The 21,437-nt window shown below is 35.9% G+C and overlaps 1 protein-coding gene across 1 annotated transcript; it reads right to left on the minus strand.

Annotated features, from left to right (window-relative positions):
- Nucleotides 1-1,852: 1,852 nt before the first annotated feature.
- si:ch211-286o17.1 (uncharacterized) lies at nt 1,853-20,503 on the minus strand. Its single transcript, XM_058403512.1, has 8 exons — nt 20,335-20,503; nt 10,479-10,592; nt 10,066-10,184; nt 9,359-9,439; nt 7,901-8,021; nt 7,710-7,762; nt 6,328-6,477; nt 1,853-3,676 (listed from the first exon to the last, which is right to left on the minus strand). Exons 1-8 carry the CDS (start codon nt 20,414-20,416, stop codon nt 3,500-3,502), a joined length of 897 nt encoding a protein of 298 aa, XP_058259495.1. The 5' UTR covers nt 20,417-20,503; the 3' UTR covers nt 1,853-3,499.
- Between the last annotated feature and the right edge of the window lie 934 nt (nt 20,504-21,437).

Genomic DNA, 21,437 nt, shown 5'->3' on the forward strand with positions numbered 1-21,437 from the left:
CACCTGCAATTTTGCTTTCTTAGCTCCAGGCTATGGAATTGATCTTCTTTGATCTTCTTCTTCCTCTTGACTCTGTGAAAGGTGTGGAAGTGATTAACAAATTTTTGATTTGCCAGAGAGGAAGATTACCTTTTTAAAATCTAACAAAAACAATTGTGTTCTCTGAAATATTTAAAGAAAAACCTTTATTTAAAATTCTCACAAACACATTACAGTACAGTGAAATAATAATATCCAAGCTTAGGCAGTTGGGTTCAGAGTACAGATTCAGCCATGATACAGCACCAATGGAGCAGAGAGAGCTAAGGGCTTTACACAAGGGCCCAGCAATGGCAGCTTGGCAGTGTTGGGGCTTGAACCCTAACCTTCTGGTCAACAACCAGAAGTCGTAACAACTTTGTCACCAATTTGTCCTATCATCACAATTTGGATTACTCAATAATAGACAAAACAGAAGAAAACTTCCATGTTGATCAAGACCTGCAAGACCTGTTGATCACAACTTGTAAACAAATCTGACGAGCTGTCAGACAGTAAGTCAGCACATGTCTACAGTCCTTTTATGTATTGACACAAGACTGATCACATATGTTTAGCAACATGACTTGGTTTTAACAACTTTGACTTCATTTGGCATTTTTTGCAACAGCAAAAAAAATGTTTAATTCGCTTTTCTCTTTGAGAACAAGTTTTTTCCATCCCTAATCAAAAATCATTGTCCCTATTAACTGATACTTGCTGCTACCTGCTGCTATCTGTGTTATTAGGATTGCAATTATGTCTTAACTCTTTATATATGGTGTCATTATTAAAATCACTCATAGTCAGAATGATGCCCCATGTTTATATAAGGTATAAAATAATGTTCTGTTATTTCTATATTCACAAAGCGGCAGGCGACCATTTATTTTTAACACAGGCATGATTTTAGTGACAGGAGAAAGTTGAATTGAGATTTTCTCAGTTCTGTGCTGATTTGGTATTACAAGGTAAATGCAGAATTGGCTAGACAATATCCTTTAGACTGTGGCACATGTGGTGTTTGTGTATTTTCACAGTTCCCCACTCAGAATATTTGTTCCAACTGCTAGGGTTAGCAAATAGTTCCTATTTGCTTTTTTTTAGATACATGGAAGAAAAAGCACCTAACTTTTAACAATGATTTCATCTCATCTTCTCATATACAGCCTCAAAATAAATGTATATTGAAACATTACCATGAAAATCAAACTTGAAAGGAAATAGACTGAATATATGTAGGAGTATAATAGTATAGAGAAAAGAATAATGATTTATTTATTTATTTTAAAGGAAATACTCTCTTATTGTTCTATATTTATAAATATAAGTATAAATATAAAATATTTATAAATCTATATTTAAAAAATAGGAGCTTAAACCTGTGTGATACAAAAGCTGCCCGAGGCACACCTAGCTAGAATGAAGTATAAATGATGCATCATATTTAAAAATTAACACAGACTGTGAACGAAAAACAAAGCCATTGTGAGAGAAATGTGTGTGTTGTAATTGTAATTAAATTATTGAATAAGTATGTTACATAAAAGAAACCCTGCACAATTTTGAACGATCAACATGGTGCTGTTTTTATTCCTTAAAGAGAACAATGTGTATGCAATGAAGTGAATAATTGAAACAAACAATGAAGATCCAAGTGAATCACACACCCACACACCGGGAGCCATCATCTCTTCATGATGACGACATAAGCTTGTTTTGATTCACTTCATCAGGCAAATAACATTCTAATACACGTTAACCTCTCGTGATTGTGTTTCTTCTAGAATCATGCTTGTTGCAGTTCAGTAAATAATGTCAGTGACACCAAGGGTGCAAACAGAAAATTTATTATTCATAGCTTGTGTTAGGACACATAAAGCTGAGCCAATCCGTAACAGTTTTCAGTGAGAACAGCTGCCTCTGTTCTAATCTCCCGGGTCCTTCACATCACAGCTGTGGCTCTTCGACAGTCTGGTGGCCAAAATACCAACTAAAATAATATTTAGTCTTGAATGTGGGTCTTTTGACCTGAATTATCATGAGCTTGTTGCTGGTACTGCATGCACACACACTCGCACACATATGGAAGAGGTCATACTTGTAAAATCACTTGTTCCATGACACTTAGCTAAGGTTTAACGCATAATGCAGCAATCATAACAATTACACAAAGGCAATATAAAGAGGTAAAGTACAAAAATACATTGCTTAAAAAAAGAGTACCCGACTGCTTGGCAGCTAAAGGCTGCCTTTCACAATAGCCCTTGGTTTAAAGTAAAGCATTTATTTGCTCTGAAAACAAAATTCTACTCTAAAAATAATTAAACATTTGTACATTTCTATTGTAAAATGAAACGTCTTTAAGCTATGACTATAGAAAATCCCCTAATACTAACAAATGGCTAGGAAAAGGAACTATCATATGTAAAAAGGGGTGAATTGGCTGATCCTCTTCCTCACTATATCTCACTCATGCCATCTGGCAAAAAGCTGCTGAGGAATTAGTCTTCATTTCAGGGACTGCCACCATCAGTTAGTGCCCGAATGTCTTCCTGAAATTGCATCCTTTCATTTTGCATTACAATATATGCAAATAAAGCTTGCTAACCAAAAAGAAGAAGACAATGAACCAATACCTTTTTGAGTCAGTGTGTAGTTTTGTTTGGCCAAAGGTCTCGATAAGGCCAAATGTGAAACCTATCATACATTCAAAATTCCCTTCACTTGTCCCGCTTGGAAAAAACTTTAAATGTTTTACATAGAACCATATAAAAGTGTTTCCATTTCAGGGTTCCACTTAGGAACCTTCCAGTAAACAAATAACCCTTATTTATTTGATAATCCTTTATCCCTTGACGAACCCTTTTTTTTTTTTTTACTAAGAGTTCACTTTCATCAATGGCACTGTATCATTACATGCTTTAAAAAATAATTTCTCACTCTTTTTTTTTTTAGTTTAAAAGATCTGATTAATCCATGGGCATGTAAAGCTTACAAGACAGCATTATTGAATGAGTAAAAGTTTCATTCTGTTTAAACATTTAGAAATCCTTCATCAATAATATAAGCATGTAAGAGAGCATTAAAATTCAGTATAGGATTGGCTGCACAATAGAGGTAATAAGAAACATTGAATGTAGTGATGGGAAAAGGTTTTTTTTCTCCAGGATTCATTGTTAAAGCATTTTTGCTATACTTGCATTGGTAGCATTTGATGCTGAGCTCCTCTTTGGCTCAATAAATGGTTGGTTTAACCAGTGTTCAGTGTCTTCACAGTAGAAATTGAGGCATCATTATCACTTCATTATAACTTCATTCACCGTACATTTTAGCCTTGCATTTATCATCGTCATATCTTCTATATGGTCTTCATTACTGATACCTTCATTCAGAACCTCTTTAACAGGGGGTTAGGATTGTGTAAATTCGAGGTGGGCCTTATTCTTCCATCCTTTGTCACATCTGATGGAGCCAGTGTTTACATCTCAGAATCAGCAACTGGTGTTTGAGAAGCTGAGTGACCATTAGTGGGAGGTGAATCTAAGGACTCGCCATTGGTGGTGGGCTTTTCTACTGGTTCTTGAGGGGGCAGTGGTGCTACAGACAATAGAGTATTGCCTTGGTTTTGTTCATCCACCTGGAACAATTCTTCAGCCTAGATGAACAGGAAAATACAAATAAGAAAACATTATTTAAATCCTTTAGCTACCCTCACTACTGACATTTAAATCTTGTATTTTTCTTTTATGCATGATACTGCATAAGACCTGTTTTAATAACTCTACTGTGTATAATATTCTAATCTGAACTATGATATATCTTTTTTTTTTTAAATATACAGTTATACCCCTGCCCTTGAATTCCTGAATCTGATTGGTCAGAAGGTGTTGATTAATTTTCTGTTAAGCATGAAAATCTCAGTTTCTGCAGATTGTAACTGAAATGTGCGTGTTCTAATAATTTATCATGTCTATAGTGTATTATGGAGGATGATCCATACACATGGAATAAAAAATATGAAATCATTGAAGTTTTCTGTGACATTTATTTTGAAGGTAACTCCAGTGTCAGTGTCTTTTAACAGTCAGTGTTAAAGTGGTAACTTTCTGGGTTTTTTTTTGTTGTTTTGTTTTGTTTTTCTGCAAGGGAAGGCTTTCAGAATAGTAGGCTTTGCATCTTTTTAGTAAGCTCTTAATAACACCCGAGTCTCGTGAAATCAAGATCAGCTGATTAAACAGGTGGAATCAGGTGTGGCTCCTGCTTGAATAAAATGAAAACCTGCACCCACACCAGATATTTCTGGATATGATTTGACATCTCTGTGATCAGATGTAACCATAAAAATATAGAAAAATCTGATGTATCTTGTTTAAATAAATAACAAAAAGTGAGTTAGGTTGTCAAATTGCTGTGGCATAAGAGGAATAAAACATTTACTGTCACTGGAATATATTTAACTTCAGGGTGGAATCCCACCACCCAGTTGATGGTCATTTTCAACCATAGCATATCCTACTGTGATTTATTCCTTACTAATTTACCTTTCATATAGTGCCTATGTGCTTTTTTTGTTTGTTTGTTTGTTTGTTTATAGCTTATTTATTTTTATAGCATTCTACATTTCATTGTGTCTGGTCAACAGTTGATTTGAAGCTACCTTTTAAACCTAACCTCAACTTGTAAAATGTTCAAGTAATGAACAAAATGTTTTGTTTGCTTGTGGTTGTGTAAAAATAACATTAACTTCTCAAATACAAGTATAAATGTTTGAGTACACTTCAGGTAAGTAACTATTAATATATATATATATAAAAAATCTTTTAAACACTGCAGACTGTTGGATACTAGGATTTGTGTCAGAAATTATTATTTGTGTTATTATAGCTATAGTTGTCCACGTGCAGTGTATGATTAACTGGGCATTTATGTGAACATTACAAGAGCAGGTCAGAAGTAGTTGGTGGACTCAGTCATAGGTTTCTTTACATGTATTAATCATAAAATGTCAATTATCAATAAAGCAGGTTCAATGTGCACGTAACTGCACCAGCGACTGCCTTATACTCATTTAACATCAAGTCAAGTCAAGTAGAATTTTATTGTCATCACAGCTATATACATTGTGCAGTACACAGTAAGATGAAATAACATTTCTCCTGGACACCTGTATGACATACACAGTGCTAACAGGACGAAAAAGAGTCAGCTGGCCTGGTTAAAATCCCTGTGGTCTGTAGAAGGGTGGAGATCAGATTCAAAACCAGTGTTTCACCTTCGTACCATAAACAAAACAAAACAAAATGGCTTGACATTATAGCTGTTTGGTAATTTTGGAGGAAGCTGTTCAACAGCAGGTCACCCTTGGCCATCATAAATCACCATAAGTCATTTTTTGAAAATTATATGACAGAGTTCTTTACTGCGGTTACATGAATAAAAGGCACCAAAGGTGTGGCACAAGAAGAGTGGCTGTGTTCTGAGTGCAGAAACAACCAGTCCAAACATGAAGACTCAAACATTTGCTGTCAGAGAATGACAAACTGAAACATGAAAGACATGTTAAATGTCTGTATTTAATTTAATTAAATGAATTAATGTTAAATCACTGCAATGCTTTGCCATTTGACCAGTGTAAAGAGCAAGTGCTTTAATAAACAATAATATGTTTGTGTTTTGTGATGTTAAGAAAAAACACTACACAGCAAGTTGGCCTAAAATTGTTTTAGTGAATTGAACAATTTGCTAAAATCAAACTATTACAACTAGGTTGTGATGGACTCTATAATGAATGCCAGTGCACCTCCTGCATTAAAATGGATTCTTGTCCTTATAAGATTCTGTAATTGATGTCAAAATCAGCTGATGAGGAATTTTGGTTTGGGGATGGATGTTAGCCTGATCCTATACATCTATGTGATGACCTTGCTAAAAACCTTAGATGTTATGATGGACTGTTTATGCAATTGGTGTCCATCAAACACGTTCCTCTCTCAAAAAGAAAAAAAAAAGTTTGGTCTATGACACTCTTTACTCTTCTATGCTTTCATAGAATCCATGGCATATTAGAAACGGTTCTCTTAAATTCATTCAGTTTCAGTGTTTTTTATTCCCCAAGAAATATTTTTATTGATGAATCTTTAACCATATGTTAATGCATCTGTTACTATTATGTAGAAGGATTAGTTCCATGGCATTTAAGAGAGTCTACTGGGAAACTCATGCTATTTTGTGAACAGTTAACTAAAAATCAGCATGTGTGTGTGCATGTGTGTGTATCAAAGTGTGTTTGAGTGTTCAGAGACTGACCAGACGTGCTCCTTTGGCTTCTGTTCGGCGGGTTTTCAGGATATATGCAAGAATGAGCAGAGCAGCCAGCAGCAGACCAGCAATGAGGACTGAGATCAGGACAGTTGGAGAGTGATTCACCAAGACAGGCTCTGCCTCTACAACACCAACCTACACACAAGACAAGTAAATGACTAGAATGTAAATTTAACAACATACTCTTTAGTTCCTAGCCAAGAGAGTGTTGTAGAGTGAATCCCTCTGTATCCCAGCTGATGAGCCTTTCATCTGAGCAAACTGAATGTGGTAATGAAGTGCCTCCTGTTGCCTGTGTCAAACTTACAGTGGACACTTAAGATGTCTCTGTGGTTTCTGTCATTTCAAAGCAGAAAGGGTGATTGTTCAACAAGCTGGTACCATATTCACGCAAAAAAGTTCACGTGATGATGGCCTGGAGTTGAATATTTTCAAACTGAATCGAATTGTTTTATGATTGTAACAACTGTTTATTTCTGTACATCTCTGTGTAAGTTGTTACTATAGAAACAAGAAGGCATTAGAATTAGCATATTAATATAAACCTGACATTAGCCTTGTGTCCAGTATTTCTCTAAGCCATGCAGTTATAAGAAATGTTATATTAACAATTCTGACCATTCAGAACAGTATGTGAAACATAAGGTTTACCAGAGTGATTTTACCATCTCATATCATTTCTATTCTATTCATTTCTGTCTATTTCTAATTGCTCATCTGCAGTCATAGTACACTTCAACCTGCCATGTTATTCAATCAGTAGCATACAGAATGCACATTAATTAATGGATTGTACCTGTATTCATTACAGCACATAAAAGCCCTGTTTACTCTTCTTCCTTTTCATTTTCCAGATTTCTCTCTTTCTTCTAACCTGCCAAACTGGAGAATTGAGTTGTCTCTGCTGTTTCTGTGGTGTGCTCACACTGTTTATCTCACAATCCACCTAATATTAGTATTAAGCTCATAATCATTTGCAGCTTTATTTCCACATGGCTTAAATTAAATAGAAAAAAGAGTGTGATGCTTGCTGGATCAGAGTAGTGTGTTTCCCTGCTCAGTTATAAATTCAGGAATTAGTTAAAAAATTAAAATTTAAAAAGTAACTTGATATAGTTTTATTTCCTCTGTGGCTGTGTACACAGGGATATACATGTCAGTGGTACTTTGTGATTCCAAACCATTTTCTTATACACATTTTTTTTTCTTACACCCTTCCTCAGAGTCCTTTGGGTAGCTAATGGTTCTGGCTTTGTAAAGGGCTCCATTATAGAAAGGGAGGGCCTTTACTACTGATCCTTAGAACCTTTAAGTCTTCTCCAGAAGAGCAAAGAAAAAATTTCCCATACCGGAAATGTTGTATTTACCTTATGCTTGATATTATCATTGTCAAACTTGTCGGTCATTCCTTTGACATCACCTGTATAATAAGAAAAACAAAACAGTAACCACAATCTACTTTTCCTTGAACCCACTGAAGGTTTAAAAACAACTTGCTTATATTAAGTGTCATTGTGCAGTGTTTTGCATTTTTGATAATTATTTGACAAAATCAAACCTTCTACACATTCTCCAGATATGATCATCTCTTTAGAGTGGTCCTTCTGATAGATTTCAAGCTTTCTGTCGTCACCACACAGATGTTCCAGAATGCTCTGAATCTTTGCCTTGTTTTCCTCCTGTATGACAACCAAGAGAGACTCTCTTTTGTCATATTTCTGAACACGTGCAGGGAAAAGCATTTGAAGCACAAACACCGCCTCCACCCCTTCTTTAGGAATTCAGTGTAATATGAAACCTGTGCATGTGGGATGCCTCTCACAGCATGCCCTGTTGTAACCCCAAATTCCTTGTCCCTGATAACAGATGGCTCCTTTACAGAGGTCAGAATAAAAAAATAGAAATAATTCACCCATGCATACACTTTAAAGCATGTGTGAAGTTCTTAATGGCTTCTTACTATTATATAACTACGCCAATTCACCTACTTGCATGTTTTTGGAGGTGGGAGGAAAGCAGAGAACCCAGAGAAAACCCATATGGATGGAGGGAGAACATCATAAACTCAACACAGATAGTAATCTCCCCATACTATGCAGTTATTATTTATCTAACCCCTTACTAGCAAAAGAATAAATGACTTTGGCCTTTTCAGTTGAGAAACTTTTTAATTAATTGCCTGAATTTATTGTTTTCTTCTGGCTAGAATAATAGGAACCAGGCAAATGTCTTCTTTAAGCCACAAAATCGACAGAGCCTGGACGACGATGACATAATTATAATCTTAAGCAGTCATCCTAGACGTCTATGCCTAGAGCTGTAAAAGCTAGACCTCTGGGTAATTACTTCATTCCCTGCTGTGGTGCTGTCAGTAGGAGGCTTTATGCAACGACAGTAATATTCATTTCAAAGCAGAAATGGTGAATGTTCTTATTTTGCACTGATGCAGTAGTACTTGCTGGTATGATAGTCACATGATGTCACGTCATCACATGTGAAAAACCTCAAAGGCATGACTTTATGTGAATATAGTACAAGCAAGTGGCACTGCATCAATGCTATTTTCCACTAACAGCACATTCCAAATTGTTATACCTTTTTTTTGGCTACATTTTTAAAATCTCTGTCTAATAATAATGATTAGCCTTGCATCCATAACTACTCTGAGCAATGCTGTTATAGAAAATAATATATTAATAATTCTGACCAATGGAATAGAGGCATGCTGTTATAAATGTTATAAATGAGGCATGTTATTATAAATGTTATATATTACAAAATGTGAAAACACTTAGTAAGACAGAGTGATTTTACCATGTCATTTTGATTTAATGAGTTTTCATTTTCTGTACTTAAATATCTGATTTGTTCTGCTATCTCAGATTTGAAATGTCCAGTTGTGGAAGTGTAAGAAAGGAGACAACTGAGACATAATTATTAATCTTTCTTTTTCTACCCCCATATCGGGTCTTCATCTAATTTCACTGTTTTCTGATTTGATCTGAAAGGTACTCACACAGCTAGAGAAGGTCTCCAGCATCAGCTTCACTGCACCTTTATCTCTCACAGCAGCTTCATCCACACACTCCACGTTGCTCTGTAAACAAACCAGCCATGCAATTATATTTAGTTTCTTTTTTTTTTAGCCACATATTGAATGAACGGTTGTGTTAGGAGTATACAGTGAATGTACTGCCCAGTGCCATGCACCTTTCTTTTGATTTTTATTTCCTGTTTTTATTTCTATCTCCAACCAAGTTCTATTTTTACTGGGGCATCGTTTCCTGAGTATATTTAAACCCCTGCTTGTTTGTCATTTTTACAAAGTTTTGCTGTATGCACCTTTTGTTGTCTTTGCCTATTTCCTTCTGTTGTGTCTTTACAGATTTACATGTTTTCTGACCTTGCCTGAGATTCACTGATTACATTTGGTTTATCACTAAACAACATTTTTGTCCACATACAACATTAATTCCACATACAGTCATATTTTTCATGCAAGTATTAAGAGGTGTACAATTGTTTTGTTTTTTTTATATGAATCTGTTCATAGATATCATATTAAATCATTTTAAATACTGCCTGATTTCTGGGGTGAACACTGCAAGGAAAATTATATTTGGTTTAAAGAAAGTGCATATTTTGTAAGCAGTTCACAACTAACTTAATTTACATACATTGATAACATGTTGTGTTGATTTGGATCTATAAGTAGTTACTTACAGTTTGTAAATGGTTGACAGTAGTTAAGACTATCCCTGTGTTGGACTTAGTGGACTCCATTGTAGGAAACATATCATTTATCTCAGGAAAAGAAACAAATCCTTGGGTTTTCTTGAGTCCTGAAAAGAAAAAAAGCTCTTAATGTAACTGCTCAGTTGTTAATGTACTGTTTCTTTGCTATTTTGTTAAAGTTTTTATAATGCTGTGTTTTATAATGATGCAATTCAAGCAATTATATAGCCAAGCATTTAATGACTGACAGCTAGTACTTCAGCAAGTTTGAATCTTATATTATACACTGTAATCCTACTCACTACAAAGCATAAAATTTGGCTACATATAACATAATTTTGTTCATCAGTAGTAAGGATTAGAGCATAGAGAAAAACATATTTTAATATGTTCTAATTTACCTGAGGCTGCTGGTGTTGTAAGAATATTATCTCCACGCACATTTCCCATGAGACTACTTCCTGTGCTGTTGCTTAGGATAGTGTGTGTAATGGCATTCTCATGGCAGGTCACTCCTGGAGTTTAAGGACAGAGTATATACAAAAATAAATGACTTTAAAATTAACCATAAAAACAACAGCACCTAGGATCAACTCATAGGCTTATTGTATCATACAAACATCATAACATCCAGATATTTTTAAAAAAGCATTTCCTAATAGGACAATGTTACAACATTGAATGCTTCATAGAGTTATATAAGATAGCAGTACTGTACCAGTCAAATCAATAGGTAGAACTACACCTATGTTCTAGGCTAGAAAGTCTGTAGTGTATTTCAGCTTGAAAAAATGGAATATAAATCAAATGCAAAGATCAAAATTGTGTATCCTTGAGAACATTCTTTATTTACAGTGAACATGGCACCCCCTAATGGGTACATATATGATGCGTGCTAAAAATAAAGCTGTGTTAAGACTGTTTTCAGTACTCCATTTGTAAAATTTTAATAGTTTGTAACCTTGAATGTTGTGGTGCTTTATCAAGCTTGAATGAACTCATTTTGACCTTGGAGACAAAAACTGTCCAATCCTGTTACAGTGCAGTTGGTTGTGTTCTCCTTCACTCTTGGGCATGGCATCATGGACTCTGGTTTGCAAATTTGTAAGGACTACTCATTTGTCTTTCTTTCTTTCTTTCTTTCTTTCTTTCTTTCTTCTTCAGGAAGACACAAAGCTTCTTGCCAGCGTTATGGAAGGGGTTAGTGGTTGTACTTTTTCTTTCAAATTAGTTCATTTGAAATCCTAAGAAATCACTTCACTCGTTTAAATTTTTATTCATTTTGCATGAGTTAAGGTTCTAAGGGATTTCTATCTGCAGCATGACTTTTTCTTTCTTTCTTTGATGGAAACAAATCAATAGCAAAAAATCCTATCAGCCTCAGTGGAGTCTTTCTGAATGACAGAGTGCTGATTTTAAATACCATTTTTAAACATTGCATCTCAAAGACATAGGTTTTGCTTGATTCCAGTCCTCCAATTTGATGTGGTGAGTGTTCCACTGAGACACCGAGATGTGTGAAATATTTAGCATGCTCATGCTGTACTGTGAGGAGATGCATTCTATCAGGGTGAGGGAAACAATATAAAAAATTTATCTAATAGACCAGTGTGAAATATTTGCAGAATACTGTGAAAGGACAACATTAATAACTTCTCTTTAAAACAAAGATTACTAAAGTTTTGAACTTCTATTGCACAGCTCTTTAACGTCTTTAATGCTAAACTCCATTTTACTATTTGTAATGTTAAAATTTTCTGTGGCTAATAAGTGAATAATTCTGAATACTCAAACAGCAGTTATTATACAAAATATTAGAACAATGGAAGCCCACATTCTGCACACATCTGTCATGCTTCAGACCACGCCACTGTTTTTTTATTATTTTTTTATATAACAATAGAATGCTAAATTACATTAAAGCAAATGGTTGAAGACTGAAAAATAGTATGTAACCTACTAAACAACATAATCTGGAAAAAAAGATGACAGATTATCTATCTTCTTCCCAAATGCACTTTCAAGATGATATTTGATACATGATATTTGAGAATGCAGAAAATTAGTTTGCAGTAAAATACTTTTACATAAGATTTAATAGGGCTTCATTTTGTTAAGAATTGGCATTAGTGGCATTTTGTAAAATGTAATCAATTACATTGTGGTATACATCTGGCAATTTTTTTTTTTGTGAATATTGCACTTGCCATGCAGAATATAGAATTTCACAATGTACTCACCCATCTTTCTTCTATGTGCAAGATGTTATATGCAAAAATATCTATCATCTAGAGAACATTATTAACTTAATAACTTATAAGTAACTTTATAACCTTATAAAACACAGTTACAGAGGGGTTAACTCTCAGTGCCTGTCCCAAGCCCGGATAAAATGGGAGGGTTGCATCAGTAATGGCATCCGGCGTAAAAACCTGTTCCAAATTCAAATATGTGGATCGGATGATGTGGAACAGCGAGCAGTCGAAAGACAACAACTTAATAACTTATATATAGCGTATAACTTTCCTTGGGACAAGTAACAAGGGACTGAGATCAGACCAAAAGCTTGAGGACAGATCACAATTCCAAAAATGATGAGGCAACAGTACAGAAAGCAGTATGGAAATTTGTTATCCATGAACTTTGATAGAGTTGCTTGGCAGGGGTAAATTTTATGAAGTTTTGGATTTTTTTAAAAACGTTTAAAATATTCATTTTTTGTACAAAATACAAAACTGATATGGATTTAACCAGGCCTCTTTCCAGTTACTGTCAGAGATCTGAGCATTTAAAAAAAACCTTCTTGATTTTTTAATTGAAATATTAGTTTAATGCCTTTGTTATTACAGTAGAAGCTAAATAGTTTAAAACCATCTACAGTCATGTTTCTTACTTCCAATAGCAAGGTGACTTTTCACTAAGTGTCCCAAACCATTTCAACGAGATTTCACAACCAGCTGGATTTTTTTTAAATTATATAGAAAAAACTGTGTAGAAGCATGATGTCTTCATATGACACAATATTTTAATTTTCATGCAATATATAAATGGTACAGCGTCTATCATTTCCATCCATTTGTGTAAAAATAATGATTTATTCCTAGAGGTGACAAGGCAATTGTTCCAGAGAAGTATGATATACTGAGAGAAATTGTTATGGAAATACATTTTCCATGCCAATAATGTTTGCTGGTGAAATTTGGAGAGTTTAATTGCCAATTTTCCAGGACAAAATTTACATCTCTGAAGAAAAGAAAAACCTCTGAGCTTTTTGACCAATTGTCTGTTTCCTGAGCCCCCACTTTTCAATGTGACCTCATTGCCTAAGCATTCTCTCTCTCTCTCTCTCTCTCTCTCTCTCACACACACACACACACACACACACAGAATGTCTATATTCTCTTTTATTAATTGGCTAATTCAGACGCGTATGCACATTAGGCAGGTCTTTGCATATGAATGTTTTGTATACACTTCATTAGTGTAACTTGGGTGCATTCATTTTATGGTTGTGGCAAATTTTTATGGCTTATGAAACATTTTTTCAGGCTACAAAATGTGAATTTAATTGGACCACAGAGCCAAATGTTCACATTCACCTTTTTTTTTTGCTAAGAATTGTGTGTATTCTGGCTGTGCTCTTCTTCAGTGTTCTTTAGGCTATACTGTATGTGTAATTCCATATCCTTCATGTCATTGTTAATAGTATTCTCTCAGTGATGGTGTTAAGTACACACCCTCCTACCTCTGCTCCCTCTTATTTACATTGGTGATCTACATATTTGTAGATCACCAATGGTCAGCGAATGGTCAGCAGTAGAAATAGACAGATCAATAGGAGGAAGTGTTGGCATTCAGGATGTCCCATGCAGTGATCCCCCTGTGACATTAATTAAATCCCCATACAACCTACAGTGAGCTGGCAGGATTTCAGAAACACATTTGAATACTGAATTAATTATCTGTCACCTATATATCTCAGTAATCCTAACAAATAGACTAGTTTTGACTTGTTTCTATTTATACTCAGATGACATGTTTATATACTGGCAAGCCTGTAATTATTTCAAATTCTAATTTTATTGGTCACATACAGAACTATACTCAGTATGACAAGCAGTGAAATGCTTTATTCGACTGTTCATGTCATAAAAAGAATAGATTAGAATAAATAGGATAAGATAGAATTACCTGTAGTGAAAGGGAAAAAGAACCACATTATAAATATTTATTTTAGTGGCAGAACAGTATGACTATTATGAACAAAATGCAGCAACTGTTGAATTATCTTATAATATCTTCATATCATATCATATCATATCATATCATATGATATCATATCATATCATATATCATATCATACACACACATATATATATATACATGAGCAGAGGTAAGTTTTGGTCTTGCTTTACTGGGATGGTCTTCATGTGAGCCAGTTTCATCATGGTGCTTGATGGGTTTTGCAAATGCACTTGACAATACTGTTCTTGCAAGAACTATTCCAGAACACCTGACCTTTGTGTCTTAAAATAACAACTGACTGTTTTTTGTTGTCATTACATATGGATTACTTAAGTCCATGTGTGTTATTTCATAGTTTTGAAATCTCCAGTATTGTTCTAGAATGTAGAATCTACATGTTTTGTATCCCTATAATCCCCTATGAAACTGAAACACTGGCCAATTTAGTGTTGGAGGTTTCATGGCTAAATTTAACCAGCCTGGTGGCCAATCTTCATTGATTGCACATTCCACCAGTAAGAGCAGAGTGTGAAGGTTTAATTAGCACAGTTTTGCTTAAAATATTGCAATGCACACAACATTATGGGTGACACATCAGAGTTCAAAAGAGGACAAATTGTTGGTGCACGTCTCGCTGGCGCATCTGTGACTAAGACAGCAAGTCTTTGTGATTTATCAAGAGCCACGGTATCCAGGGTAATGTCAGCATACCACCAAGAAGGACGAACCACATCCAACAGGAGTAACTGTGGACGCAAGAGGAAGCTGTCTGAAAGGGATGTCCGGGTGCTAACCCAGATTGTATCCAAAAAACATAAAACCACAGCTGCCCAACTCACTGCAGAATTAAATGTGCACCTCAACTCTCCTGTTTCCACCAAAACTGTCCTTCGGGAGTTCCATAGGGTCAATGTACATGGCCGGGCTGCTATAGCCAAACCTTTGGTCACTCCAGCAGCAAACAAATCTTGGGCTGTGGACAATGTGAAACATGTATTGTTCTCTGATGACTCCACCTTCACTGTCTTTCCCACATCCGGAAGAGTTACGGTGTGGAGAAGCCCCAAAGAAGACTGTTGTATGCCCAGAGCATGGGGGTGGATCAGTGATGGTTTGGGCTGCAATATCATGGTATTCCCTAGGCCCAATACTTGTGCTAGATGGGTGCGTCACTGCCAAGGACTACTGAACCATTCTGGAGGACCATGTGCACCCAATGGTTCAAACATTGTATCCTGAAGGCGGTGCCATGTATCAGGATGATAATGCACCAATACACACAGCAAGACTGGTGACAGAGTGGTTTGATGAACATGAAAGTGAAGTTGAACATCTCCCATGGCCTGCACAGTCACCAGATCTAAATATTATTGAGCCACTTTGGGGTGTTTTGGAGGAGCGTGTCAGGAAACGTTTTCCTCCACCAGCATCACGTAGTGACCTGCCCACTATTCTGCAAGAAGAATGGCTCAAAATCCCTCTGGCCACTGTGCAGGACTTGTATCTGTCATTCCCAAGATGAACTGATGCTGTATTGGCCGCAAAAGGAGGCCCTACACCATACTAATGAATTATCGTGGTCTAAAACCAGGCTTTTCAGTTTCATTGTCCAACCCCTGTGTATATATATATATATATATATATATATATATATATATATATATATATATATATATATATATATATATATATATATATATATATATATATATTTGGAAACACTTTTGACCTTAAAGCCATTCAGTTTTAGCTAACAATTATATACTGTACTTTATAACTACCTACATGCAGTTTATTGCACATGCACTGGGTTACTATATGCAGCTAAATGCTTGATCTAGTATGGGGAGTGATGCGAGTGATGCACATTCTCCTTTAGTCTCTAGACTCATTTTTCCTTTAGTGCCAAGCAATGTTTGAACTGTTGCCAAATATCTTTAAAAGTTTCACTTGCATGCTGTAGGGCTCTGGCATCCTTGATGTCAGGGTATGGACACACAGACCCGCCCTTCCTCTCAACATACCACTCGTGTCCCTCAGTACTCTGAATTCTTTCCCATAAGCTTCTCCTCATACAAACACTTATGCTTCTATGTGCAGTATGTGCCTCTACTCTGTGGTGTGGATCTGTCCAACACTTTAAAAATAAATGCAGAACTCTTAACTATTTACGGATCCCTCATATAGTTCTGATCCTTACAAACTCTTTTTTAAGAGTGTACATTTAAATGATTAAACAATCATTTTTAGTTGAATTCACAGCCAACTATGCTGAATGGTATTTTTTCACTATGCTCTAAATACCCATGATTGAGAATTTAGATATTATTATTTCAGCTCATGCTTATACTTAAACAAAACAATCACACACACACACCCTACATGATTGCAACATTAAGGCTAAAACCCCTGCTAATTCTGTCCCCTCTTTCTGTCTGATGTTACTAAAAGACCCCTTTATTCTTTTGCACCCTAGAAAATCTCTCAATCCTACCCTCCTTCTCTCTATTTTATGCTGTTTTTCTTCTTTCCAAACATCCAAGTACTGGAGATGGAAATATAAAATGTGGGTGGAAATGGGACAAAAGAGGCAAACATGGCACATTTATCACATTAGTCACAGAGATCTGCTTTATTTTGCATTAAAAACTTATCCTTATGCTGTTCTTATTCAGATCAATCATACTTTGTCTAGTTGAGTTTTAAATAAATAACATAGAAACCACTAGTAATGCTGGGAAAAAAACATGCCAATGATCCATGTTGTATATATGAAAGGGGCTACATACACATATGTGCATGCCTGTGGTTCAAAAAGTCAACACTCCCCAAACTCCCACCACCAACTGGACCTGTGTAAACATCCCAACCCCACCCTAAAAGCAGATTAAACTAGAATTAAAATCATCATCACTAAACTTTATTTAACATTAACAAAACCCAAATAGAATTCCCAGTTTTGGAATGTTTCAACAGCCCAGTCCCCGAATACCTCATTAATGTGAATAGGATTGATGCCATTTGGCTCCGTGCCAGTGGAAATGGAAGAAAAGGGAAGGGGAGGAAGGTAGGGTGTTTGTCAAGGCCAGGACATAGCTTTTATCACTCTCCAGCCACCAGGCAGCTTTCCAAATCTAACCTCCACAGGAATAATAACTGCTAAAGCAAAATGGATTCTTGTTACATCATGTTTATTCACACATAATGGATTTAAGGGTGTTGTTAAGGCATTTTTGAATCTAGACCCTGTACACCACATCCAGGCTGCTCAGTTAAGCATCCATGCTGGTCTGTTTCGGATTAAACTCATACTTTGTACAAGGTAGAGGTACCTTCAGCATGATGAATATGGAGGAAGAGGCACAGAAAGAATAAATAAATTAAACCTGACAGTGAAGCTCTCCTTTTAAATTTTATCACAATGCTGTTCAGACAGAGTAGAGTACATAAGTGTGGATTTGAATGCTATTTGAATAACACTAGCATCAGCAGGAAGGCTCAACAAGCCTGAATTGTCACAGACAGCTGATGAATGGACTGATGAAACAGCTGTTGATTCAGTTCTATTATGCGAAATTCAAGTGTTCTGACACTAATGTCTGTCACTGTCTCGTGATGTAGACTCTAATAGGAAAGGGAAACTTGAATGGATTGTAAGCCTCACAAATAATTAGATTATATCTCTCACTAAGTAGAAGCCCAGAAAAAGCACCTCTGACCCTTCTCACCCGACAAACCTTGTATTTCAACCCCCTTCCACGGGCAATTTGAAATGAACTTTTAATTAACAAAATAAGCAACTTTAGGAGGCCCATAAGAATTCTTCACTACTGTTTATCTACTAAATATCACTGGTTCTTGCAGTGGAAATGTTTGCATATTATGTAGCACCTTTCTTTTCTATGACCTCAAAGTATTTATTTCAAATACATGAAATGATAATGGAGGAGTATGTGTTCACTCCTGAACTAATATGCTTTCAATTCACATAATTTTACTTTGCACATTTATTGTGTTGCAATTTATTGGTTAGTATCAATACATGCCAAATCCAGTGGTATGAAATAAAAAAGTTGGACCTTGACACTAGATAAACTAAATGACTTGGTTAGGTATAATCTTGATTCTAGCCATCATGTGTTTACAGTCTTGAACACAGTCAGTATACAGAGAGTCCGTTCAATTCTGTCTAATGAGCGCTAGGACTGTAAAGTCCACTAATGCTCCAGTGATCATGCAAATGAGACACACACCACTTTAGATCACAAAACTTACAACATCTATACAGGGACATGCAGCATGGAATGTGGAGCTAACATGATTAATCAGCAATTTCAGACTCCATCCTCCCCCCAGACACCCCAACTCCCAAAATGCATGCCTTTTTTATTTCAAAATGCTTGACCTGCTGAACTGTTAGTAGTAACCATAACCAGAACGAGGGGAGATGGAAGAGAATATAAACAAATCCTCACTTATGTATCTTTGACGTCAGTCCTGTACGCTTGAGATCAGACCTTAACAACCTCCTACATGAATGTGCGTGATTGGTGGTCGTCCAAGGAGGCCAGTGTGTGAGAATGTGTAGGAAGGGTAATGTTACATGTTAAAAAGTGAAGTCCATGCTCCCAACTTTCTGTGGATGCTTAAAGTGGATACTTTTAAAAAGACAGACTGCCCACAATCACTTATAGTTTATACTCTTCTAAAAGCTCTTTAATAACTCTTTATAGCAAACTCAGTGGTTTGTCTCCATAATTCCCTGAAGAATAAAGGAATTTGAGGCTGAAAAACTGAAATGTTACAGGAGGGGTGCATGTGTGTGGGGGTGGTCTTATCTGTCTCTTTCTCCCTCCATGCCTACTGTGACCTCTGACCCATACACTCACCTCCCCCTATTTCAGGAAATGAATGAGGACTCTGTAATGTTTTCAGAGACATAGCAGTAGACATGTAGAAAAAAAAATCTTTTATTACTAATCTGGTCCTTTCTGAGCAAATCAAACCTTTAACATTCTACCAAACCACCATTACCAGGAGAAATAAACTCCCCTGTGGCATATTATAGCACTGAATGTGCTAATCCACTATAGTGCTGGAGTAACATGATGGCATGTTAACACAAGCTACTAGAGTTTGATACTCTGTTTACACTGTGACCGAATCTTGTTGGGTGAGTATGAGGTTACAGCATAATGTGTCCCTGTAAGAGGGAGAGTGCCTACCTTTAAAGATGAAAAAGCAGCAATTTTCAAAAATTTGTAAGAGTAAAGCCTGTTCACACTGATGCAGTTCAAGAAAACTTTGAAGCTGAAGTGTATGAACAAAAAACAAAGAATACATTTGCCTTAAAGACAAAAGACTCTGGAATATCTGGGACAAAGCTGGTCGTGAATATTCGAAAACACAACCAAGCCCAAGGTTTTGCTGCCTGTTGACATTAACACGATATACATGTTACAATTCCCTTTGGCTAAAGCTGAACCACAGACATAAAATCTAATACTCTAATACTAACAAGAACCACAGACATAAAATCCATGAACTGCATTAAGATTCATTCCTAAGTTATGAATAAAGTACATTTTAAAAGAGCGTATGTGAAACAATGCAGTGGAAACATTTATAAAATTTTTGCCAAAAAAGTTAAAAAGTAAAACTTTTAGCATATCATTTTGAGGATGTATTCTCGTCTTACAAGACAAAACCTAATTTGAACCAAACAAAGGATATAGATTTAAAAGTCAGATCCAGGACAAATGTCACAATAAATTATAATGCCTTTTTACAATCTGAAAATCTGAACCAATAAAAGATTTCTGATCTGCCAGTGCTCATGAATCTTCTACTAAAAAACAGCTCACATCTAACGGTTTTGCACGAGAGGAGAAAAAACTTTTGAATGCAGCCCCACTTCCTGTGGGACACTACCCTCTTTTCTCCAAGCAGAGTCACACAACTGGACTGCAGCTCTGCCACAACACACATTAAAAAACAACCAAAAATACTCACCACCGAAAATAATGGCATACACAACTGAGGCCAGAGCCATAAAGGTGTGGGTGTTTGTCTTTTTCCAGTTAAACACTTTCATCTTGAGAATGTCCCTGCTGGAGATTATGCAGTATTAAAAAGTATGTATCAGATTTAGTTTCTCACTGAGAGACACAGAGAGAATAAAGCAAGGATTGTGCTCAGGTTGCTTTATATACCCCAACCCCCAAACTGCCTCTTTCCACACCCCCTTTTTCACATTAACTCTTACTTTAACCTTGCTTCAACAAAGTAGTCTCTCTCTCTCTCTCTCTCTCTCTCTCTCTCTCTCTCTCTCTCTCTCTCTCTCTCTCTCTCTCTCTCTCTCTCTAACCAGACATAGTCATTTCAGGGGAATGGGAAAGTATAAAATCTCTGAGTGATCTGTACAATTATATGAATAAGTGCAATGCATTTATGCATTTTGTGTTTCTGCCAAACAGTGGCAGAAACAGTAATGGCACAGATTTCTCAGTAAATTATTTAATGCTTGATTAACCATTTTTTCTGTGTTAAAAGTCCTGGCACAAAATAATAAAATAACAGTTCCCCTTTGAAAAATTGGGGCTGAAATTACAGGCAGAAAACATCTTGCTGCTGGTGTTGTTCACTGGTTAGTGAAGTTGGACACCGTTTCTGGTTTTGACAAGTCTGAACAGAGAAGAATTCATTTTACTTCTATATAAAGTCATCCACATTCAACATGATTATTTTTTTTGGCAAAATTTAATGTCTTCTTAAATATTGTTTTTAGATGTCATTTTGTGTTTATGCCAAACAGTGGCAGAAACAGTAATGGCACAGATTTCTCAGTAAATTATTTAAGGCTTGATTAACCATTTTTTCTGTGTTAATACTCCTGGCACAAAATAATAAAATAACAGTTCCCCTTTGAAAAATTGGGGGTGAAATTACAGGCAGAAAACATCTTATGACAACAGATCTACATTTCTTTTTCTCATAATGCAATAAGCCTCCAGGACTTAATCAATATCCCTGAACTCAGACTCTAGTTAGCTAATAGGACTTTGACCTTTAATGAACACCATTACAGTGCAATTACTGCTCAGCAATATAATTTG

Source organism: Hemibagrus wyckioides, linkage group LG11, assembly GCF_019097595.1.
Source record: "Hemibagrus wyckioides isolate EC202008001 linkage group LG11, SWU_Hwy_1.0, whole genome shotgun sequence".
Classification (NCBI taxonomy): Eukaryota; Metazoa; Chordata; class Actinopteri; order Siluriformes; family Bagridae; genus Hemibagrus; species Hemibagrus wyckioides.

Excerpts from the sequence above, each read along its gene's own strand:
- si:ch211-286o17.1 (XM_058403512.1), bottom strand. The coding sequence starts at position 20,416 with ATGAAAGTGTTTAACTGGAAAAAGACAAACACCCACACCTTTATGGCT. Across the intron at positions 10,593-20,334 it reads GTATGCCATTATTTTCGGTG|GAGTGACCTGCCATGAGAAT; the intron begins GTGAGTATTTTT and ends CTTAAACTCCAG. Across the intron at positions 8,022-9,358 it reads TGGAGACCTTCTCTAGCTGT|GAGGAAAACAAGGCAAAGAT; the intron begins GTGAGTACCTTT and ends GTTGTCATACAG.